This window comes from Rhinolophus hipposideros (genome assembly GCF_964194185.1).
Source record: "Rhinolophus hipposideros genome assembly, chromosome: 5".
NCBI classification, from domain to species: Eukaryota; Metazoa; Chordata; class Mammalia; order Chiroptera; family Rhinolophidae; genus Rhinolophus; species Rhinolophus hipposideros.
The window spans coordinates 40,116,065-40,139,828 of NC_138051.1; the positions used below are offsets into that span (position 1 = coordinate 40,116,065).

The 23,764-nt window shown below is 46.6% G+C and overlaps 2 protein-coding genes across 49 annotated transcripts in view; one reads left to right on the forward strand and one right to left on the reverse strand.

Moving 5' to 3' along the window:
* Positions 1–15,256, reverse strand: part of PPIP5K1 (diphosphoinositol pentakisphosphate kinase 1) — a gene marked incomplete at its 5' end in the record, with an annotated part of 39,356 nt that extends 24,100 nt beyond the window's left edge. For 15 of the 45 annotated variants that reach the window (XM_081049263.1, XM_081049295.1, XM_081049289.1 and 12 more), the window contains 25 exons: positions 166–330; positions 483–599; positions 1,202–1,309; positions 1,482–1,596; positions 1,792–1,919; positions 2,232–2,455; positions 2,640–2,781; positions 4,966–5,148; positions 5,434–5,555; positions 5,766–5,897; positions 6,062–6,144; positions 6,230–6,339; positions 6,484–6,559; positions 6,677–6,763; positions 6,997–7,098; positions 8,086–8,207; positions 8,516–8,677; positions 9,138–9,239; positions 9,371–9,525; positions 9,886–9,971; positions 10,195–10,285; positions 10,731–10,926; positions 11,371–11,545; positions 11,825–11,920; positions 15,219–15,255. In XM_081049263.1, coding sequence (XP_080905389.1) covers positions 166–330; positions 483–599; positions 1,202–1,309; positions 1,482–1,596; positions 1,792–1,919; positions 2,232–2,455; positions 2,640–2,781; positions 4,966–5,148; positions 5,434–5,555; positions 5,766–5,897; positions 6,062–6,144; positions 6,230–6,339; positions 6,484–6,559; positions 6,677–6,763; positions 6,997–7,098; positions 8,086–8,207; positions 8,516–8,677; positions 9,138–9,239; positions 9,371–9,525; positions 9,886–9,971; positions 10,195–10,285; positions 10,731–10,926; positions 11,371–11,517 — 2,955 coding nt within the window. Of the gene's footprint in view, positions 1–165; positions 331–482; positions 600–1,201; positions 1,310–1,481; positions 1,597–1,791; positions 1,920–2,231; positions 2,456–2,639; positions 2,782–4,965; positions 5,149–5,433; positions 5,556–5,765; positions 5,898–6,061; positions 6,145–6,229; positions 6,340–6,483; positions 6,560–6,676; positions 6,764–6,996; positions 7,099–8,085; positions 8,208–8,515; positions 8,690–9,137; positions 9,240–9,370; positions 9,526–9,885; positions 9,972–10,194; positions 10,286–10,730; positions 11,037–11,370; positions 11,546–11,762; positions 11,921–13,418; positions 13,462–13,914; positions 13,932–14,793; positions 14,964–15,116; positions 15,143–15,218 lie in introns of those variants that run through there. The other 30 variants (XM_081049264.1, XM_081049294.1, XM_081049293.1 and 27 more) reach the window with 13 other exon arrangements.
* Positions 15,257–17,515: 2,259 nt separating this feature from the next.
* LOC308497165 (creatine kinase U-type, mitochondrial) lies at positions 17,516–23,555 on the forward strand. Of its 4 annotated transcripts, none has more exons than XM_081047499.1 (10): positions 17,516–17,713; positions 18,059–18,733; positions 19,377–19,575; positions 19,779–19,874; positions 20,229–20,450; positions 20,591–20,676; positions 20,798–20,921; positions 22,638–22,772; positions 22,976–23,101; positions 23,311–23,555. In XM_081047499.1, the coding sequence occupies exons 2-10, from the start codon at positions 18,585–18,587 to the stop codon at positions 23,425–23,427; spliced, it is 1,254 nt and encodes a 417-aa protein (XP_080903625.1). In that variant the 5' UTR covers positions 17,516–17,713; positions 18,059–18,584; the 3' UTR covers positions 23,428–23,555. The 4 variants fall into 4 exon arrangements, with proteins under 4 accessions (XP_080903625.1, XP_080903627.1, XP_080903626.1 ...); XM_081047501.1 differs by having other exon boundaries at positions 17,535–17,713; positions 18,449–18,733; XM_081047500.1 differs by having other exon boundaries at positions 17,538–17,713; positions 18,422–18,733.
* The last annotated feature ends 209 nt before the right edge of the window (positions 23,556–23,764 follow it).

Below are 23,764 nucleotides of genomic sequence, written 5' to 3' on the forward strand. Positions count from 1 at the left end.
GAGACCAGCTGTGAAAAAGAGATTAAGTAAAACATGTCCATCAGGGTTAGGAAGATTCTGCTTAAGGTCCCAAGAATCCCCTCCCCCCAAGGGGATTCACAGGATTCATGGATATTGTCCCATGAGCACTTCCACCACTTCTTTCTCCCAAGACCCTCCTGTTACCTCCATGGAGCCAGCTTTGCGGTTACGAATGAGGGGTGATCTCCTTGGGAGGCCAGGGCCCTCAGAGGGCTGGGGTGAAGTCTGAAGTGCCGGGTCTGGCTCATCTGATGCCTTCCCTGGGCACAGGTTCTCCATGCTGCCTTGGTCTGTCTTCATTTCCTCGTTCTATCCAACAACAGGCACAGATAGAAGTGTGAATGGCCTCCAGCCTCCTAATCCCAGGCTTCCCAACCCTTTTATCTCCCTGTACTGTTTCCAAGTTTCCCAGCACTTGGTTTCTAAATGCTCCAGTCCCAAACCCCAGCATTCTAACTCACCTCAGAAGAGGCTGGACGGAATCCATAGCCAGTTGGGGCACTGCCTTCTTCCTCAACACCTTTCACTCCAGGGCTGAAGTGCAGTTCCACATGGAATCGCTCCTCTGATAAGGGATCCTGTGGGGTGTCATCAAGTGAAGGGGCTGTTGGAGGAGCTGAATATGGTGGTGGAAGACCAGGCAGGGACAACAGAGAGGAACTCGAGAGGAACATCCTCCCAGGGTGGAGGTTTTAGTCTTACCCCACTCGGGATGATCTAGTAGAGCTTCCCTTGTAGTCTAGTGTTACAGGATCCTCATTCCCTCACCTAACATCATTTGAGATTCACTGTTTCACATGACTTTCCAACTTCTTCTATAACCCTCCCCATACATCTCCCACAATATCTCAGCTTTGCTAGTGCATATAGCAGCACTTTATTTAAAGATATCCTTGTGGAGCCATATGTATAACAATTTTTGAGAGAAAGACTCACTGTCGCAAATTCCATACCTTCCCTAAATGCCATAGTGTGTTCTATGGTATCTCTGGCACACCACCATCCCAAAACACTTTTTCTGTTCCAGTAGGAACTTCCTAGGTGCTCTGTGTCATGCTGTGCCTAGGTGCCACACCTAGCTGGAGTCTACAAATTCTTAAGTTAAGAAAGTTTTTTCCTAAAAGGGGATGGAGAAGAAAGAAGGGGCCCTCTTTCTCATCCCACCCTGTTAGCTCCTCACCCGTGTGTTGTCCTCATAAAGCATGATGACAATCTGGGTCATGTAGTTGAGCTCTGAGATGGCACTAAGATAAGCCAAAGCTCGCTGCCACTGTGCATCCTGAGTTTCCTACCAAACACAAGAAGAGGTAAGCCAACACTCAAGGACAAGGGAGTCAGGGAACGGGCAGGGAGACAAGGAGAACAGAGAAAGCTTGAAGTAAAAAAGAAGCATGAGGAGGAGAGTAAAAGAATGCTGGGAAAAGATGATCACAGGCTGAAGGAAGAAATAGGAGCCTTACATCCAGAAGTCCCCCATAACGGAAGACACTGAGTAGAGAGTGGACATGGCTTTCGCTGGTGAAATAGAGACGTGTTCGAACATGGCGGCCTGGGGAGAGCACTCCTCGGGAATACCTGAGATAATAGCTAAGTCACTCGCACTGTCAGATAAACCTCTTCCCACCCCTCCACAAACTCTTTCCTCCCATCTCAAAGACTTCTCCTCTGCTTTCCATCCCAGAATCCCTTCTATTCTTGGTTCTGGATTCCCCCAAGGGCTCCCTGACATTCCCCTCCCTCCATCCAGCTCCCCTCCCAGCCCTCCCTCACAGGGGATGCAGCTTGTTGACAGACTCATCCTCGTGGGTTCTCTGCAGGTCAAGTAGTATCTTCCGCAACAGTGGAAGACAGAAGCCCACGGCAATCTCCAGTTTCTCCTCCCGACTGATCCCGTACTCCTAGGGGCCATAGGCCAAGAATAAGTACCTCAGTGGATCTTGTTTTTCTTTTGCCTCATACTCTCGGGCCCAAGATTATGCTTGTGTGCACCTCAGGTTTGGGGTTTCTTTAATATCCACCACATTCTCCCTCTCCTCAGGTAGTCTCTTATACTCACTCAGAGTAGACCCTGAGAATTGTAGCAACTAAACACCTTCCTTCCCTAAGTCTCCTTCCCCTGGTTCCCACACCACCCCTCCTGCTTTCTGCCTTTTCTCTCCCTCCTTACTCAATACCCATGTCCCCAGCTCGATTCCTGACCTGAGACACACCTGGGGAATGACCACATCAGCCAGTGCCTTAGAGAGACGTAGCAACTCTGCTGTGCCTTGAAGTCCCAGACTTGCATTGTGCTGCACATCATACTTGACACAGTCATAGATGTCAGGTATCTTACTGATATCATAGCGCCCACTCTTCTGCCGAAAGTCACGCTCCAGCTTACTCCAACGCTGTAGCATTAGCTCGAGCGTCTCACTGTGGTAGAGCTGCAGGTCTGGAAGGAAGACAGAGTGCCAGAGAAACCAAGATTTTACCTCTAACAAAAAACCCTAACAAAACTGAAGTACAATCAGAGAGATGAGGATGCCATGTCTCCGACGTTTAGGAGAAGACACAGGAGTGTCTGAGGAATCCAACCACACCTGAAACCTTGAAGGGAAGATAGTATTCATACCCACCTACATACTTAGGGTCCTGCATCCGTTCCTGGATCTGGTGGGTGAGGTTTTCAATCAGGGCAAATACCTGATCACAGACCTTCACAGGATTCTGGATGACAGCCATGGAGTTGAGTAGGGAAGTGCTTCCAGTGGGAGCCAGCTGTGGGGAAGAGAGAGATGAAAGGCAAGATAGGCAAAGTGCGAACTGCCCAGATTCCTGTGAGCTTATTACAGAGACTGCCTGTAAGTAAGATGTTTGTCGGCTTACTCCAATGAGCACTCTTAGACTATTGCACATACCAGCAGTTCTAGGGCCTTCAGATGAGGGGACTGCTCTAGCACGCAGTCATCTAAGAAGGGTTGAGACCAGAAGAAATAAAATAGACCTAGGTTCTTTTCTTGGAGGGGTTCTAAAAAGCACATTAAAAATGCTGGGGGATAAAGATTAAACCAAAATCCCTCAAAATTCTCCCAGAATGTTTTCATGAGTGGGTAATGGAGATAACATTATCGTATTCCTCTAAACAAGATACTAGCGTGAACCTAGAGAAGAGGTGCCAATCTCAGAACTAGGTGCCAACTCAAACTTTTAGGACAGTAACAGTCAATGAAGAATGGGGAAAGGCAAAGAGGATTATGGATGGAATGCACACATTCTACCTACATAAGTTCCATTCTTCTTAGCAAAAGGAAGCAAGGGAGAAAGAAAAGGTACCTTAGCTTTTTCAGATTTGACACTGAGCAATGGATTATAAAATAAGGGAGCAAGGTCCAGCCCTTATCAAGTATGTTCAGAAAAGAACACAGAAAAAGCCATTCTCTAGGCAACGTGCTCAGCTACTTAGTTCATTTAAGAGTCTATAAGAAATGGTGTGAATGTACTTAATGTCACTTGAACAGTACACTTAAAAGCGGTTCAAGTGGTACTATAATTTTAAAAAATCAGTAATGTTTTTAAAAAAATGAATCTATCAGAAATGTGGAGCTATCAGTGGTAGGATGGTGGAAAGTCATTGTCTAGCATATGACACCCAGTCAATAATGGCCTGGATACACAGGAAAAAGGATGACATTGGGTGATGGCATCTACTGTGCTCAATACCGTGAAGCAGTGTACTGCAGTGGCTAACAGCCTGGGCTCTTGGGTTAAACTCCTTGGGTTCAAACTAGCTGGGTGACCTTGGAAACGTTGCTTAAATTCTTCTGAGCCTAGGTTTCCTTATCTGTAAAATGGGGAGAAAGTAGTATAGGTCCACAGTTCTTATGGTGGATTAAAGATGACCACTAAATTAATTCTTTGTCACCTTCCCCTTCCCTTGAATCTAGGCTGGCCCTGTGACTCCTAAGCAATAAAAAATAACAAAGTTATGTTGTGCTAATTCTGGGCTACACTTCAAAGAAGTTTGGAGGCTTCTGCTTTGGGAGAGTCTTAAGTTACCATTTAAGAAGTCTGGTTACCATGCTACAGAAACCACATGAAGAAAACATGTGGAGAGAAAAGGCCCTGAGACTACAGGGAAAGCGTGAAGGGGGAGAGAGCCCAGCCATCCCAGCATCCCAGTCGAGCCTCCAGATGGTTCAGCTCCAACATCTGGATAACATCTGAGCAAATTAGGAGAAACCCCAAGCAAGACCAGTTGAGCCTAGAACTGTAAGACAATAAAATGGTAGTTGTTTTAAGTTACTGAGTTTTGAGGTAGTTTTTTTATGCAGCAATAGATAACTGAAACATTCATTCGAAATCCTTGGGACCAGCTATGTTTGGAATTGAGAATTTTTCAGACTTTAGGAAGTTCATACAGTGCATATGCTATATGTTATATGATATCTCTAGCAGGGCCTAGGGCATAACCAAACACATTTGCATTTACACAGCAAAATGTATGACTATTTACACTAAATGGGATAAATAGGGATTAGAAATAGTCTAATCGGGGGGTGGTAGATGAGGGTAAAGAGGATCAAATATATGGTGATGGAAGGAGAACTGACTCTGGGTGGTGAACACACAATGGGATTTATAGATGATGTAATACAGAATTGTACAACTGAAATCTATGTAACTTTACTAACAATTGTCACCCCAATAAAATTCAATTTAAAAAAATAGTCTTATCAGGTTTTGCTGACAATGCCTCTTGGTTCCAAACCTATAAAAATCTTTTTGATTTTTGAAATTGTGGATATGAGACTTTTGAAATTGTAGACCCCTACTTATCTCAAAGGGTAAAAAGTAACTGAGATAATGTATGAAAAGCACATACCATTACTGATTACTATTGTTTATAATTGTTGGAATTTGGGATCAGGGGTATATTGTGCACAGAGATAGGGAGAGCCTGACCTGCTCATAATCCTCAGGGCCAAAGGGCGTATCCTGCTGCAAAATGTGGTGCAGTCGAGCTTTGACCCGGTGCTGGCAGCTGCTCAAGGAATCACCGTCGCTATCCAGGAGCCCATTCATGTTGGCACTCTTCACCATTTGTACCAAAATGGGTGTCAGCTCCCCTTCTAGAGCCAGAAGGCCCTGGAGGGGAAGCACAAAGTCTATTAGTTTTCTTTCCAGTCTAGTGCAGTCCCCGCAGGCCTAGATGGTATGGGAGATAAAATAAGAGCTGGCTTGGAGGACTGCGTACAGGTCAAGGGGCCTGCCCTCACTAATTATTCTCAATAGTATAGAATGGGATCAGACACGACAAGAAATTTCTCTGAGTCAGCACACAAACACCCTAAAATTTCCCAGCTAGTTCTCCAAACTCTCTGCTGCTCTCCCTGAAGGAAGCTGGGATTGTGAGAGAACTGTAGTGTGCACCTTAGCAAAGGCAGCGGCAGTCATCTGGACACGGCCCTCATCAGAGGCATAGATCTTGAGATCATGGCGGAAAGTGCTATGGAGACGAAGCAGCCCACATCCGGGGAAGCCAGCATAGTCACCTGGGGGGAAAGGGGAGGAGCAGGAGTACATGCTACCCACATGCTCATTCCTCCTTTAAGTTCGCCATTGACTCAGTCCCTTCATTTCCCAACTTATCCCCTAATCATCTATCCCAACCTCGCTAGGTATTTACACAACCCCACGCCCACCCCGCCAAACACTCACCCTGTCCTCCAGGGTACATGCAGCGAACCCCGCCAAACACTCACCCTGTCCTCCAGGGTACATGCAGCGAAAAGCTCGCCCCAGCTCCTCAGCCTGAACACGACCAGCAGGAGTCAGTTCTCCACCCCACTTCAGTACCAGCAATAGAGATGGTCCGAGAGCCTCCGGCTGTGGATCTGTAGGAATAAGGGGCGGTGAACAAGTCTACAAAGAGAATACTGGGGACATCTAAATGTTAGGTCTTTTGAGGAGCCCAAACAGGTAATCTGGGGTTCAGGTCATCTAAGGATTCAAGAATAAGAGATCTGAATGGTAATGGGAAGGGGATATTGTATCTTACCTTGCCCCTCATTAGAAGCTTTTACTCCATGAGGGTAGTAAGTCAACTGCACCTTCCGGTTGATGCCTGAGAAGTGACCATACCTGCAGGATAAACCCACAATTTACTTTCTGTCCCAGCTCCCAACTCTCACTGTTATTGGCTCCCTTTTCCGAGCCCCTTTCTCACATCTCCAGCACAGACTTCAGCTGCTCTAGTTTCCCAGTCTTCTCCTCGATCTCACCACCTGGTTCTTTCTCCAGTTCAGCCAATAGCAGCCGTGCAATGTCCAGCACCTCCTGGAGGAGATAACAGGGTATCCCTGCAGGAGGCCACATCCTGGCCAGTTACCCTTTCATCCTGGTCTCTCATCAAGGCCCCCAATCCCATACCCATTATCTTTCACAGAGCACTGTTCCTCCCAGCCAGATTCACTATCTTACCTGTAGCTGCTCGGGCCGCTTTAGTTTTAATTTCCCTGTCTTGTAGCCACCATGTTTTTCAAATAGACTAAAAAACCTGAAGAAATAAGGAGAAGCTTTAGTATGGGGCAAAATAGTCAAAGCCTCTGGGAGCTGCCCCCTCCCTAGCTCCCTCACAAAAAGCTATTTGTTTAAATTAGAACACTCTTCCTACCTTGGGTGTGTCACTTCCATCTTCATCTTCTGCTTGGGGGTACGATCTCCATGACGGATAATTGCAATGACACAACGAAGTTCCATCCTAGGACAGGGGATGCTTTTAGAGCCTCTCCTCCATCCCACCCGACACCTCCTCCCACCATTTCATCCTACTTGACATGTCAAAGAACAAAGGGAAAACTATACGTAGGGTTAAGGAAACTGCCTAGAAGAGACCCAGGCTCCACTAGTAAGAACGAACAGGGTCAAGAAGTAACTACTGGTCTGACTTAGGTGCCTTAAGTTGGTTACTCCAGCTTTTTCACTTTTGCTCACATAGTGCCAGATGTGGTAGGGACAATGGGAATGTCCTCAGCCTCTGTGGGGATGGACCATGGGATCTGAAACTGGGGGGCAAGTTCCCGCATTATGGTGTTCCTAGAAGGAGAAATATAAAGAAGCTCTGTGAAAATGAATGAACCAGAACCACACATATGAATGAAGCTCTCAAAAACTAGTATGTTGTAGATTAATATACATTAATATACATTAGTATAAAGTCTAAAAATATACAAAAAGACACCCGCAGATTTACAATAAAAATATTAATAAATATATGGAAATAACAAACACTAAATTAAGAATTGTGGGTACCTCTGGGTGGGAGGGAAGGGGATGTAATTAGCAAGGGTTATGGAAGGGCTATAGTCTGGTGTTTTATTCCCCTTCTCTGCCTGCCCCCCCCACTCCGGTGCAAGCCGTTGTTTCTCAGTCTAGCTGTATAGGACACAGCTCCCTGGCCCATGCTAGTATTATGAGCCTTGGGCTCCCCCTGACTGAGGCAGTCAGTCACCGGTTGTCAGTCAGCCACTCACCGCAGCTCATGGCAGCCCAGCCCCAGGGAGAGCTGTTGTTCACAGTCTTAGCTGTAGAGGGCGCAGCTCACTGGCCCATGTGGGAATCGAACCAGTGACCTTGGTGTTAGGAGCTTGGCGCTCCAATCACTTGAGCCATAGGGCCAGCCCTTCAACAATATTCTTAATATTTTATTTCTTAAGCTCAATGGTAAATACATGTATACTCACCATATTCATCACTCCTTATATATCTTTGAATGTTTTAAATATTATGTAATGAATTTTTTAAAAGCCAAATTGTAAAACAGTATTACAGTATGATTGATCACATTTAGTACAATAAACATTGTTTATACACGGCAGAAAAAGATACTGTTATGTCTAAGACAATTAACAGTAATTACCCCTGGGGAGGGCAGTGTTGGAAAGGCAAGAGGGCTGAGGTGCCCTTTCTCCATTTTCTTTTTTCACTTTTAAATCATTTCTGCAATATTTAAATTAAAGCAAAAACTTTCTAACTCTCTTCTCTAAGCCCATTCTCCCCTGCCCAGACCACTGTGTCCCTTACCCCAGAATCTTGGCACAGTCATCGTAGTATTTCATTGAATTCTTGACAAAACTGAAGCCATTGACATCACACACAAAGGAGTGACCATTGGCACGAAGAAGGTCAAAACCACAAACTGTTTGCTGCAGAGGAAAGAGGCAAGATAAGAACAAGAACATAGGGAAGACAGTCAATGGTATTATAACAACTATATACGATGTCAGAAGGGTAGTAGACTTGGGGGGTATCACTTTGTGAGGGGTGTAAATGTCTAATCATTATGTTGTCTTGTATACCTGAAACTAGTATAAAACAATGAAATTAAATTTAAAAAATAAAACATTAAAAAAAAAGAGCCCCCGACCCGTGCTCCTGTTTCTTTCCTTCATTCACAGGATGCCCCAATTTACCCCCCCATCCCCTCCCCCTCCCACCATGGGCCTTCCTCTACCTTAAAAGCTACGCAGACTTTCCTGGCTACCAACTTTTCCATGGCGGTCAGCATGACTGGATATCGAATTTCTTTCCCTTCACTATCTCGTTCAACCTTCCCATCCAAAGCTGGAGATTTCCTGGCTTCCGCATGGGCATAATCTGGCCCCACTGTATACACCTGCAGGTACATAGCATCACTGAGTATGCCCACAGCTCACCCTGCATATGAGAAGACAATATGAGCACTAGTTCTGCAGACTTAGTCGTGGAATAAAAAAACAAAAACAAATCAAAACAAAAAAATGCCCTGCGTATTAAGAACAAAGAGACTGACATTTTTCTTATTGAGCCCTGGTGAAGTATCATTATGAAGGTTTCTCCTTGGGGTTCCAGCACTATCATCTAGTCCTTAATAAGAAATAAGTTACCAACATTACGCCATCTGCCATGTCACCTTTGCCCTTGCTCTGACAGTGACAGTATCTACTACCCCACTTGTTATCTTCAGCTGCATATGAAAGCTACTCACATTCACACTTCATTTTCTATGACCCCCTTCATATGCTTCCATATGCTCCTCAAGCACCCCATCCCAGCCAGACATTTATAACTTCTTGAATCCCTGTAGCCACCATAACCTTGACATCTGTGCCATCTGTCGGCATAAACTCCTCATAGATGTACGACCCTGTCTTTCGGACGCTGCTCTCAGGAGAGTAAACACTGCTTCGGCTGCCAATCTTCAGAAAGAAAAGGAAGAAAAAACAAATGTTGCCTCTACTTTGTCCCCAAATCCTCCAACTTCCCTTCCCACAACTTCATTCTTGTCCTTCTCCCTCCGACTCCCCAAATGCTCAAATGTCAGCCATACCTTACGGAAGAGGCGCTGGCTTCCTCCTCCAGCTGAGCTGGGGTAGTAGATGTAAACATTGTGGTCCTCTGCACTCACTGGCTTCTCCACAAAGGGCTTGGGAAAGACAGCGCCGTTTACCTCTACATGGTCTTCACCTTCTATCAGGTTGCACTCTGAAAGGTAGGTGTGCAGTCATTCCTAGGGCCTAGGTTTCTAGAATACTTCCAACCCCCATTTCTTCACATTTTAGTCTCCATCACCCTCAAATTTCTATGACCATGCCTTAGTAATAAATATGTAATAACTATATTACATATAGTTATGTAATAATAACTTGTTATTGTTATATATAGATTATAACAATATCTATATAGGAGAAGTCAAAGGCTGTGTCCAAAGATCCATGGCTCTTACTATAGCCATGGCTCTAATAACCAAACCCTCACTTAGACAGGTGGTGTCTAAAGGATGGAGAACTGGGCTAAGTCATAGAAAGCAAGGCAGGGTAGGACTGGACAAGGCCAGGTACTCACCCTCAGGTCGGGCAGGGTCACGGTTGAGCACAGCATATCGAGGCAGATCAATACCTTCCTCCTGCAGGATCCGGTACACCTCCCTCCTGTCACCCCCAGAATAAATTAGCTGGGAAAGGTGGGGGCTGGTGACTACAGGGAGAGGCTAGGGAATTCATTTGCTCAGGAACTGGAGATACCAGGGTACATAACTCAGGAGGGAATAGGACAAATATTAACCATTTTGTTTGACTATCCCTCCCAGAGTGGGTTCTCTGAACAGACATACTCTCCGGGCCACCCATCCCACCAGTCAACAGAAAGCTATACCTATCCTGGATGTAATACTGCATAGCCAGGTCATTGATAAGAAAGGGGTTTCGAAGCTTGGAGTAAGCAACAGCTTTGTCCAGAGGAAAGCCTGGGATGGAGAAAGGAAATAAAGAGACCAAAGAAAGTGAAAGAGACAGAGTGAGAAAATATCAAGAGAAACAGAGACGTATTATAGCCATTAATTGTCACGGAGTTTCTCTATTCATCTATCCCTTCCCTTATCTTTCTGCCCTACTTCCCAAGTCTAGAATGTCCAACAGGAAAAAGTAAAAAAGAAATTATTTTTAGGGTCTCTCTGGGTCCTAATTATTTTTAGGGTCTCTCTCTCTTAGAGCTATCCTGAGATTCAAATATGGGCTTGACACTACCCATAGCAATCCCCCCAGGATGTAAGGAAAGCAGACCCCTTTGTACTGCTCTCTGGTGTGTCAGGAAGAGCTGAACTCCTCTTTACTATCTGACAGTAAGAACCTCACTTCCCAGTCCAGCATTCCCAACACCATTCCTTCCCATTTTCCTTTATAGACCCTAACCTTTGGAGTGGAAAGAAATGAGGCAGTGGCAGGATGGCCAGTTTTCCACAGGTTCATTGAGGATCACATCTTCTCCCAGGATAATAACAGTCAGGTAGTCAAATCTGCAGAGTCGCTCTAGGATTTGGGTCATTGGCTTGGACTTGGATTTCTTGGTCATGGCACAGATGCCAACAATGATCTGAGGTTCAGGAGGCTAAGAGAGGAAATGTTGTCAGGAACTGAGGAACTTCCCAGCTTGCCCATCCCTGTCAGGGAACACTGTCTCCTCTTCTTAGGGCACATTTTCTTGCCAGGACTTCAGACCTATGGGGTAAAGGTTGACGCCTAACTTAGATCTAGATTGGAGTGCCTAGAGGGATTCCTACTGCCTACAGAATAAGAACCTTTCTACAGTAGGAAATGTGTGCTCAGGCAGAAGAGCCAGAGAACCAACAACCATGAGACAATACGATAGGAGCTTCAAAGAGAGGCAGTCCAACCAATTTCCACGGACCCTCCCCTTAATCAGGATAGGGCCTGTTTATGACAGGGCATCTATTCATTTGGAAAGAACAGAGAGGTGTACCCATCCCAAGGAATCTCAACTCTCTATTACAGGGGTCCCAACACCAAGTTACATCATTTTCTCCAGTCTTACCACTTCATCCTCTTCGTCCTCAAGGAGCTCACTGTCACTCTCTTCTGTCCTCATGCCTATTCCACGGGTGCCCAGCCCCTCATCTCCAGCTCCAAGGAAGAAGTGGGCTGTGGCACGCTTGCCCTCACTGGCCGGCAATGACCACATCCCCGCCGGAGCACCCACTCATCCCGCTCTGCAGTGGAGGATATCCCATTAGCTCAAAATCCAAGCCCAGGAGCAATGGGTGGGGGATGGGGAATGGGGAATGAGAAAATAGGCAGGAACTACAAGGGAACTAGGGGAAACAGGAAACAAAGCTATGGTGACAAGCATCAACAGGGAAGGAAGCATGTGGGCTATGATTTGAAATGACTTACGATCCATAAGAGAAAAGCAAATTATCCCTTTACCTCCCAGCTCATCCCACCCTCAAGCGTGAGACTGGTAAGAGGGTTGGTAGATTAGCCCTTACAGTGCTGGCATGTCCCTGATTCTGCCAGCAGGAAACACCATTAACTCCAGCAGCAAATGGCAAAGGCAGGTCCTCATGGAAGGCTAATGTCAATTCCTACGAGAAAAGGTTCAAGAGCCATTTTAAACTTCGGATTCACTCCAAAATGTTCCTAGCCCTTCTCCACCTCCCCACAGTAGAATTGAACTCAGTGATTTAATTCAAGGGCAAAGGACAGAGAGAGCTCAGTTGCTTTGACCCTTAACCCATCTTCATTCCTACCACGGATTAACTCAAAAAACGTTTATTAAGGGCATCCTATGTTCTAAGCATTATCAGAACATTAAACTTCCCTATGCCCCCATCTCTCCTTCACCTGCTCCACCTTAAAAGACAGATGCCCAAGTCCAGAAAAGCCGTTCAAGGAAATAGGTCTGGTGCTGGTTGTGAGGTTGAGGATACAGGCATCCACACAACAGCCCCCAACCCATTCTCAAACTGCAATTTCAATTTTCTCTCTACTGTGTCCTGGGACTACAGACCCAGGGCTGGTCCAGGTCAAAGTCTCTCACACCAGAAGCTATAGTGGAAAAAAAAAAAAAAATCCTGCCTAGACCCATAATCTAGAGAATATCTTAAGATGTTCTTGAGTCGGAACAACCTGGCAGTTCCACTTCTGTATACATACACCTAGAGAAATGATGCCTAACCAATTGTGAATATGCTGTGCAGGGGACATTTGGTAGGAGACATTTTTGGTTATCATCTTTGGGGGGGTTGCTATTGGCATCTGGTGAGTAAACCCCAGCGATGCTGCCAATCATTTTTAAATGCATAGGATACTCCTCCACCACAAAGAATTATCCAGTCCAAAATGGTGCTAGTGCTGAGATTAAGAAATCCTGTTGTCGAGAAACTCTTCCACATAAGAAGACATGTGCATGGATGCTCATAACCTCACTGAGGTAACGGGGAAAACGGAAAACAATTCAGATGTCACAAGTAGGAGAATGGATAAATACAATGTAGTGTATACAAATGACAGCCTAACAGCAATTTTAAAAAATGAATCAACAAGGGCAGCTTCCAAATGCAAACTATAGGAATACATATTGTACAGTTGTTTGCATAAATAAAAAATGTTACATATGTTTATGACTGTATACATAATTAGTAGAAGTATAAAAATATAGACTGGAAAGAAAGACATCCAATTCAAGATGGTGATTAGCTTTGAGGAGAGGGGAGAATAGAATTGAGAAAGATTCGACTGGAACTTCACAACGTTACCTATAATGTTTATTTCAATTTTTAAAAAATCTGAAGCAAATATACAGAAGGTTAACATTTGTTAATACTATGTTGTGGGGATATGGGTATCTGTTGTTTTTTCCTCCAAATAAAATGGAGTCACACATAAGTAATTTTCCACATTCTCCAAAAGTTCTCAGAAATACTGACCAAAGAAAGACACAAACTCCTTAAGTAGATGGATTTAGTCTTACAGTTTACAAATGGTCTTCAATAATTACTTTCTGTATTTTTATTTTAAACCTTTCCATTACAAGTGGGATTGGCAGCTTTGATTAGAAAGTTAGTTAACCTTTATACAGACCTTGACCTTTCTAGTCTTCACCATCTGCTTATCTCTCCTGCTCAGCCACCGTGGGGAAACCACATTCTCCTTAGACATTTCCAGTTGTGCACTGGAGGCCTTATACATACACACACCCTTCTTGATTGCCTATTTCTTTGAACTCCTTTTTCGTGATGACCCGATTTCTATGGTTTGTGGCATTCCCAAGGTCCCTGTATAGTTTAAGCAAGCACAATTCTGTTGTACTCTTTTCCTTCCTCCGAAGCAGGAGCTTTCTTTCATGTCTAAAATTCCTAACCTTTCACCCTTTCTTCCATTAAGTCCTTCCTGGTTTTCTACTGAGTGTACAGTCTTGTTCTTGTAATTCTATGACAACTGTGTAACAGAGGATGGGAATGGGGAAGGACAGTCTGTTCACCAGAGAGATGAAAGGTCTAAATTCATAGTTAACAAAGCGAAAATAGAAGCCTGACAGAAATAGCTATGAAATAAGCCAGGATTTATTTAGATGTACCTCTGGGAGAAGCTGGGGTTTGATGTGGTGTTCCAAGAGCCATTCCCATTTTCAGTCCTCATCTCTCTATTCCCTCTCACCCAATACTTTGTTGCAAAAGAAAAGGAAATGTCAGACTCTACACAAGGCTAAAGGGCAGTCTTACTCTGGACTGAATCGTACCGGAAGTATAAAAAAAAGGGAAGGGAGGGAGGAAGGAAGGAGATATAAGTAGGTATAAGGAGGGGCAGGTGGGCAATCTTCTCAGGAATATCTACGTTAATTACTATCTGGAGAAGGGGTAGCAGGGAGGGTAAATAGTGTAACTTCATTATCTCTGAGAAGTGAGGGCTGCTTGCACTAATCCTCTAATTTTCTTTATCACCGTGCATTTGATGGAGGGCTCCATCAGGGGTTAAAGGGAAACATCAATACTGAGCCCAGGCAGGAATAATTCCAACGCAATAAAACTCCTCAAGCCATTAGCACTACCTATCTCCCTCCCACCTTCCACAGTGGACCCCTTAGTTCCTTCTTGATGTACTTTGTAATCCTTCACACATATCCTTATTCCGACGCTCACGGGCTGTGCTGATGCCGTTCTTAGTATCAACTCACCCACCCTGCCTTCTTTCCCCAACTTGCTAAAATGATTCTTCACTGACTCCCCTGACCGCTTCCAACACTGACTGCTGCCCCCTGCCCCTGGCGCTGACCAACGAATCCAATTAATAATCCAACTAACCTCACACTCACTGGTTCCCCAGCAGTAAACAGCCCTTCAATCCCTCAGATGAGTCACCACACTCGGTAACATGTTTTTACGGAACCCTCAGTGATCCCCACAAAGGCTGCCTGAGATCCATTCTTTCCTCACCCTACCCCTCTCTCCAGACTCACCTCTTCTTTCTGCAACAAGCCCTTCCTCAAGCTGAGCCTCCAGCTGGACTCCACTTTCACCTCTCCTCACCCAGACCTCCCCACCCTGACCTTCTCCCGCGCCGACTCCTCGGCTGACGCAGACCCTCCCAAGCCCGTCTCTTCTCTCGCCGACCCCCTCCTCCGTCTTCTCTTCACTCAGCTCGGAGGCACGAAAACCGCCCTCCTACCCTGACTCCACTTAGCCTTTGCCCGCCCCCGCCTCCCCTGCTCACTCTCCCTACGCTGACATTGAGGCCTCTTCGCTGGGTTTCTTTTCGCAGCTGCCCCCAGCGGGTACTAACCAAAGCCTTCATCGCCAACGGAGCCCACTCCACCCAGCCCACCCCCTCAGATACCGCCCCCAGCCCCCAGCCACTCCCCCACCGCCCCCGGCCCTCACTCACCCGCCTCCCTGCGCTCGCGCAGCCGAACCTGCCCTCAGCGACACCTGACAGCAGCCCAATCCAAGAGCGACTTGCCCGCGGTACCACCAATCAGCGGAGGGCGCGCACCAACAGAGTCAGGTTGCGTTGGCCGGCGCTTCTGCGCGGAGGAGGGTGGCCCCTTGTGGCTCTGGGGAGAAAGTGCAACCTGATGCTCCCCTGCCTCCGATTTCCTACTGCGTCGCTGCAATCCAGATGCTGGGTCTGGATACTCGCCAATGCAACGAAGAAGGGGGGAGAGGAGAGATGCAGAGGAAGAGACAGAGTTTGTGCCATTGCACCTTCTGGAGGACAAAACCAGGCATTCTGTTTGTTTGGTAAAACAAAACGGGGTATGATGTGCGTAGAGATCCAACAAATGTAAGTTGAAAATGTTAACAAATGTGGAAGAGTGAAAGGGAGACTGGAGACAAAAACAGAGGCGGAGAGAAACGGATCAGAAAGTTAAGAGAAGGAAGAGAGAGTTATTTATGGAGGAGTCAAGAAAATGGATGGACATGGAAGACTGAGTCGATTCCTGTCTCCACACTCTGCTTGCTCTCTACCTCTAGACTTGTTTGACTCCTTTAGTAGCGCTGAAGTCTTGGACAAGTCACTGAACTTCCTTCAGCCTTCGTTTTCTCATCTGTAAGAGTGGGATTAAAAAATCCGTAAGGGGATGGGGAGATGGTAGAAGAAGGTGAAGGGGGTCAAATATATAAAAAAAAAAACCCTCATAGGGTACTGATACGTGAAAGCATTTTTTGTATACGTTTGTATTATTATTATCTTTGCAGCCTCACTTAGATTTCCCTGATCGAAACAATTCCAAGTTCCCTGTTTCTTCTCTGCACCCTTAGGGATCTTACCACTTTTTCAGTAAGGTACCTCATTGTACTGACCCCAAGGCCTCCCAAATGCGATAAAGATGATTCTAAGGACTGGCCCTTAGGGAAGTAGATACCTCCCTAGGTCATGCTCAGGCTCCCTTCCACCACTCCAACCCTTCAAACAAGTTATTAAAGCATCTTCTAGGCGATTAACTTGTCTTCTCATCCCCTTGAAAATGTAGACTCAGTCTCTAGTCATCCATTGGAACAATCTAATTCTATTCAATGAAATGATACATACAAGAGTTCCTTGTAATTGTAAAGTACTTTATAAATATTAAACATTATTGATAACAATAATTATTAAATAAATCAAATACCACATACATTGATTACTTAACATTCTGTAGAGTGTTTTAAATGAGTATTAATACATGATGTGCCTGTCAGAGGCTCACAGGGAATAAGTATGCAAATACATAACTTTTCTCAATGGACCCACTATTCAAATTTGGGCAGCTACTTTCCAAACTTGAGTGATTTCTCTCTTCCTCTAAGCAAGTCTTATTTTTCCTTCTGTAATTCTCTCTTCCTGCTTTCAACCTCTTTAATCTTATTAACCACCCTCTCAAATAACCTTACTGCTCTGGAAGATTATCTCCCTCCTTTATCAGGGTAAATATATACCATTCTACGTAATTATATTTGCTTACTCATAGCTACTTCTTAATCTGGATAATGAGCCCCCATAGCACAGGTAACTCTCTCTCCAAGAGTGACCACACTCCAACTGCAGAACTCTATCCTCTGATGATTGCTCTCTTACCAGGAGAAGAAGGAATTAAGTGATGGACCCAGAAGAGAGGTGGATGGCTTCTGAGGATGCCCATAAATGAGGAAGGCAGGAAAAGGAGCAAGGGAAGCCTGAAAGGAACTAAGGGAATGCGTTTAGGGATGAGACGGGGTCTCATTATTGGGGCCAGAGGACAATGTGAAGGGAATTTCTCTTTCTCAAATACTGTCTTATAAGTTTCCAATTATCTTACTGTTTTATGGGTACACCACGATAACTGACGGAGGGGACTAATGCCACCATGCCCACCACACCTTAACTGACCCTCCATACTGAAGTCCCACATCTATATTTTGGCCCCAACATTCATGTGCCTTTCTGCCAAGACAAAAGTCAAGTCACACTAAAGTCGCACTGGGAGCTGTGGGAACAAAGCCCTCTTAAATCTGAGGAGCAAGAGGAGGAGAGGGGACCAGAAGGAAGGTGGAAATTCCCTGGAAACTGTATGCCCTTGGACACCACTTCCCTTTGCACTCTGGATTAAACAGCATTAGGGAGCCAAGAAGGAAACACATGTGGTGTATGGAGACCTGTGCCTACCTGTTCCATTCCTACGCCCAATCATCTCACCACACCCTTTACCTCACCTTACACTCCACTCCAGCCTGGGAACTGGGAGCTACAGAGGGGGAAGAAAAGGGAAAGGAGGAAGAGGAAACTAACAATTCCTTGCCCAACCCCAGCTCCACGCCCAGTGCAACCAACAGATAGGCAAGCTTGCAGAGACTACTCAGAGGGAGTCCTGTGAGCAGCAAACTGGTCTGAGCCTGGAAAAGACTGCGAGAAAAGAAAAGGTGAAGTAAGGGATGAGAAGGAGAGTGGAGGAGAAAAACAAGTGGGGGATTCTGAGAGGTGTAGGCAGGATATAGCAGGGAGTCAGGCTTATGGGGCAGGGTCGGGGTCGGGGAACACATCATAGATGGGGTAAGAGTTCATGTTTCCCTAATTCCTCTCAACTTAGTAAAGACAGCACAGGTGTGAAGGAAGGCGCCTTGTTCCTTTCCTGGTTCAAAGGAAAAGGTGACCTTGAGCTAGCCGGTGTCGTTTCCAGTGTCTGCCTCTAACTCTGCTTTTTCTGTGTCTTTCTCTGGTATCTGTGTTTATTCCGCGGTTTGCCCTCGGCCTTCTCCCCTGAGAAGACGGAGAGGTTGCTGGGGCAGGCTGAAAACAGAGAAGAGGTTGGGCAATGTCACCCTTTCTCACCCCACGGAGTGACGAATCGGGTGTCCAGTTAAACCGAGACGCTTGGGGGAAGGGTGTTCAGGTTTCGCCAGACCCCTCGGGTGCTGTCCTTTACTTGGTGCTGAAATCTGGGCGGCCTCGTCCCAGGGATGCGGGCCCCCAAATCTACCTGGTGGATGCTGCCCACCTCTGCCCCCGCACACCTAGCGCAGCGGCAGGCGGGAAGGCGGGGTCTAAGTGAGCCCCACCCCTGGAGACTGCGGCGGGGCCTCCCTGTCCTCCGCCCGCCCGCCAGCTAGCTCATTGCGCCTCTCCTGCAGTGTGGTTGGTACCCGCTCCCATTCCAGCCTCCACTCCGGCCCCCATTTCGGCTCCAGCCTCGCACCCAGTTCCGGCCCTCAGTCCGCCTGATTGCATCCTCCCTCCTGGTTCCTGCCCTGAGCCAGCGCCTGCTCCGGGATTCTGTAGCAGGATCCTCAAGCCATGGCCGGTCCTTTCTCTCGTCTACTGTCCGCCCGGCCGGGGCTCAGGCTCCTGGCTTTGGCTGGAGCTGGGTCGCTAGCTGCTGGGTTTCTGCTTCGCCCGGAACCTGTACGAGCCGCCAGTGAACGACGGAGGCTGTATCCCCCGAGGTATCAGTGTCTGAGCCCCCCCTCCTCCGGGGGCGGGGGGAGTCGGGATGGGAACGAAGATGGGGATGGAGATGAGGACCCGGGCCACAGGGAAGGGCTATAAACACGAAGGCTCTAGAGTGGGGCGCTCTAAAGTCTGGAGTGGGGCATTGTACAGTGGGGTGGGGGTGGAAGCTACAATCATAAGGCAAAGCATTCCTGGAGACCTGTAACCTGCATTCCCTGCCCCCAAGACCAGCTCTGTCCCTGTGAGTTCTGGCTGCACCCATTCTGTCAAAATCCTTAATTGAGAGACCAGGAACTATCCTCTTTGATCTCCATCTTCTTTCCTGCTGTTCTCCCACATTTCCTGAATTCTATTCCTTAGTCTTTCCCCTCCCCCATTCTTAATGTTGTGCTCATGGCAGGAAAGAACTGAGCAGATCGGGGGAATTGAGCTGGCCAGCCAGAGGAAGCTAGAACTGTTGGGAAAGAACAGACCCTGAAAGTCCCTAATGAGATTACCAAGGTTTAGCCTCCCTGTAATCTCCCCTCCTCCCAAGGAGCACAGGCAGACACAGCTACCTGGACAGCTCCCAGCTGACTGCACTGGGTCTAGGCCCCCTGTGTCTCCATGGTTACTGGGTACCCCCCCACCCCCCAGCGCTGAATACCCAGACCTCCGAAAGCACAACAACTGCATGGCCAGTCATCTGACGCCAGCAGTCTATGCCCGGCTCTGCGACAAGACCACACCCACTGGTTGGACGCTAGATCAGTGTATCCAGACTGGCGTGGACAACCCCGGCCACCCCTTCATCAAGACTGTGGGCATGGTAGCTGGAGATGAGGAGACCTACGAGGTAGGGGGCCCCCCATAGTTTCCCTGGTGACCCAACTCATCTTCCCAGTAATCCCAGCGCCTTCTCCCTAAAGACTCTTCACTTACCCTCAAGAGTGGACCATCCATACTCATGTTTTCTGACCCAGTGAAATCAATCCACATTTAAAACCAGGGAAGGGATTCCCTCTCCTTAACCACCCTCTCCCTCTAAATCTCCCTCAGGTGTTTGCTGAGCTTTTTGACCCTGTGATCCAAGAGCGACACAATGGATATGACCCCCGGACAATGAAACACACCACTGATCTGGATGCCAGCAAGGTGGGTCAAATATTCCACTTCTGATTTGCATAGCCTTACGTACAACATTTGGTTTTTCCAATCCTTAATGACTTCCTGACTCATAGTCATTATATTGCTGAGCTTTTAGTCTGGATGAGGGGAAAGAATTGTGTCTTAAGGAGCAGCAGATATGGAGAAGAGAAGGTGGATGAGAATGACCATATTGCAAGGGAGGCAGTTCTCGGGAAAGAGCATCATGCCCCCTTCAACTGGAGTATTGCCCAATGCATGCAGTGAGGACCCCTCTAGTCCTTAAGGTCTCTCCTTCCCCATGGCCCTCTGCTCCCACCCTCTGTGTTTCTGTGACTTATGTTCATTTATCTTATTCCCCAGATCCGTTCTGGCTACTTTGATGAGAGGTATGTATTGTCCTCAAGAGTCAGAACTGGCCGAAGTATCCGGGGACTCAGTCTACCTCCAGCCTGCACTCGGGCAGAGCGACGAGAGGTGGAACGTGTTGTGGTGGATGCACTGAGTGGCCTGAAGGGTGACCTGGCTGGTCGTTACTATCGGCTCAGTGAGATGACAGAGGCTGAGCAGCAGCAGCTTATTGATGTGAGGGGCCTGGAGAAGGATCTGGGTGGGGGGAGCAGAACGAAAGAGTTAGAGGAGAGGCTGGGCCTGATGAGATAGGTGGGCTCTGAGAGACCTAGGGGCTGCTGTGAGAATTTTTATTCTCCCTTTATTCTCTCCAGGACCACTTTCTATTTGATAAGCCTGTGTCCCCATTGCTGACTGCGGCAGGCATGGCTCGAGACTGGCCAGACGCTCGTGGGATCTGGTATGAGGCTTACCTTACCTCTTTTGTGCCCATATCCCCATAAGTGCCTTCTTTTCTCTGTCTCCCCCCCAATGCTTGCCCTGCCTCTTGATTCCTGTCCTTCCCTCTCGCCTGCCCTCAGGCACAACAATGAGAAGAGCTTCTTGATCTGGGTGAATGAGGAGGATCATACACGGGTCATCTCCATGGAGAAGGGTGGCAACATGAAGAAAGTGTTTGAAAGATTCTGCCGAGGCCTCAAAGAGGTTGGACAGAGTGGATAAGGGAACTAAGTGGGAGGACATAAGGAAAAAAGCAAAGGCTAGAACAGGGAGATTAACCATGTAATTTATCAACCAATCCAGGATATTTTTGATAGTGAAAGAGATCACCATCGATCACTCCAAGACAATAGTTATAAATTAGGACTGTCCAGGGGAAACCAGGATATATGGTCACTCTAAGAATCGGAAGAGAGAAAGAATGTCAGGAATCTAAGGAAGTAAATAAAGCAGTTGCCAAATAATGTGAAGAAGGAATAACTGAGATGGTGAGTCAATGCTTGGGGTGTGTGGTGTGGGATGGTAGGGTGTGCAGATAAGGAAAAGGTGATAGCCTGGATTGACATATGGAGCAAGAGGTTGGCATGTTCATGGTTCTAATGTAACCACTCAGTTCTGAGCCAAGGTAGGCCTTGACTTTGGGTTCTGTCATTATTGCTAAAATATTATGTCTAGGTTTTAAGCTGAGAGCCGGAGGGAGATGGGGTAAGGTGGAGGATGAAATGGCTTAAGAAGCTCTAAATGAGGGGTTGAACGGAATCCTCAATCCTGTATGGATTGGGTCTCCATATTCAATTCTAGGTTAGGAATCCCCATAAACCCAATTCTTATTATATGTTTTTCTATATACACAGTTCTATTTTGGACTTGTAAAGGGAGGGAGCTCCTCTTTCTTTTAGATTCTAGCTTGGAAATTTCTACTGTTTTGGGCAAGTAATAGATAACATTCTGACGGTAAGTTGGTAGGGGAGTAATTTTTAAATTATATGCCTCAGTTTCCTCATCTATGAAATTGGGATAATAAGACTTCCCACATTTTTGGGTGTAGTGAGGATTAAATGAGATAATACATGTAAAATGCCTGGCCCATAGTCAGTGCTCAGTTAGTGTTAGCTGCTGTTATTATTCTAGATGGGTTTCCCCATGTTCCGCGTGTAAGATGTCCCCCTGTGCCATGGTTCCTTCTGCACTTTATTCATGTTACGTAGTGGTCTTCACGTCTATCACTGGCAGATCCCCTGTCTCTTCAACTCTGTTAGTCATCTTCATGATTAGGATACTTAGTGAAACAAAAACATCCTTCCCACATCACCCTCTACACACACACACACACACACACACACACACACACACACACACACACCTATAAGTCTGGCTTTTCTGCATTGTTTTCACTTTTCTCTCTGCTTTCACAAACGTGCTCCTTCCATAGCTAACAAAAGGCTCTCTTGCTTCTTCCTGTTGCAAAGGGTACACTCTCTTTTTCTGCCTGAAAGGACCCTTCCAGGCTCTAGGCTCATTAGCAAAGCAAATATAATCAATGCATACAGAGCTCACTGAATAATCAATCCTTTCTCAGTTCAGTTTAACACCACCGTTCTTCCCCGTGATCATCCTAGTGCATTATTCCCTCAAGTTTCTCTTCTTTCATACAGAATATTTTTCTGCAATCTTATCATTAAGGGCTTGCAACATCAAAATTACCTCGTATGCAAGATAATAAATGGTTTGCACCCAAAACAAACCACCTGCCTAAAAAAAAAAAAAAAGAAAGGAAAAAAGAAAAAAACACTGAGCCGTGTCATTCCTTCACATCCCAAGTTTCTGGTTCTAGACATATTTCTAGAGTTTCTATGGGTCTAGCTAAGGGAGGGTCCACATATTCCGGACTTTTCACTAACAGAGCCTTTGTGGACTCAGGTGGAGCGGCTGATCCAGGAGCGTGGCTGGGAGTTCATGTGGAATGAGCGTTTGGGATACATCTTAACCTGTCCGTCAAACCTGGGCACTGGACTTCGAGCGGGAGTACACATCAAACTGCCCCTGCTAAGCAAAGTAAAGGAACTGTGGGGTTGGAGAGGGGTGTGAGTGAGGAAGGTGGCTGTGTGTGGATGGGAAGGAATGGGCATTTTGGAAAAGAGCCAGACACACTGTGGCTAAAAGGGTCAGGGAAAGATCTCTGAGCAGGTTCAGGGCTTTCTCAGGTAGGACCAGCCTCTGCTCCTACTGACCGTGCTCCCACTTTCTGTCCCCTCTAGGATAGCCGCTTCCCAAAGATCCTAGAGAACCTAAGGCTCCAAAAGCGTGGTACTGGAGGAGTGGACACAGCTGCCACAGGCAGCATCTTTGACATCTCTAATTTGGACCGACTGGGCAAGTCAGAGGTGAGATCTTCAGGGATTAGGATGAAGAGAGGTATAGGACTGTGGGGGTTGAGATATGACAATGAGTCTCGGGAATGTAATAGAATCTGAAATAAAATTCAGGTTGCGTGGGGAGGCAATTGGAAATGAGTTCTCAGAGCAGGCAAATGAGTGCTAAAGAAAGAAACTCAGGTTGTGGGAAGCAGAGATCAAGGATTAGTGTCCCTCAGGTGGAGCTGGTGCAACTAGTCATCGATGGAGTAAACTATTTGATTGACTGTGAACGGCGTCTGGAGAGAGGCCAGGATATCCGCATCCCTCCTCCTCTCATCCACAGCAAGCATTAAGTCCCCATCCTCAGCAGGTGACTTAAGATCCCCAGGACTTCTGCCATTCTAATGGTGGCCCATTCTACTTGCCCTGGATGCAGCCCCCTGACACCATCCATCCCAGTAAAGAAACGTTGCCATGCTCCAGCTGTCTGTGTTATTTCTTATGGTGGGGGTGAGGAGGGAGTAACCTCCACAAAAGGAAAAAAGGCAATGGGGTAAGTTATGGTGGAAAGAGACTCCAGATATGGCATGCCAGGAACACTATTCTCAGGTGGGTAGAAAGCATTAGCATTTTCCCCAAATTTCTCGTCAGCTCCCTGAGAATAATTAGAATATACTTCCATTTGCATTT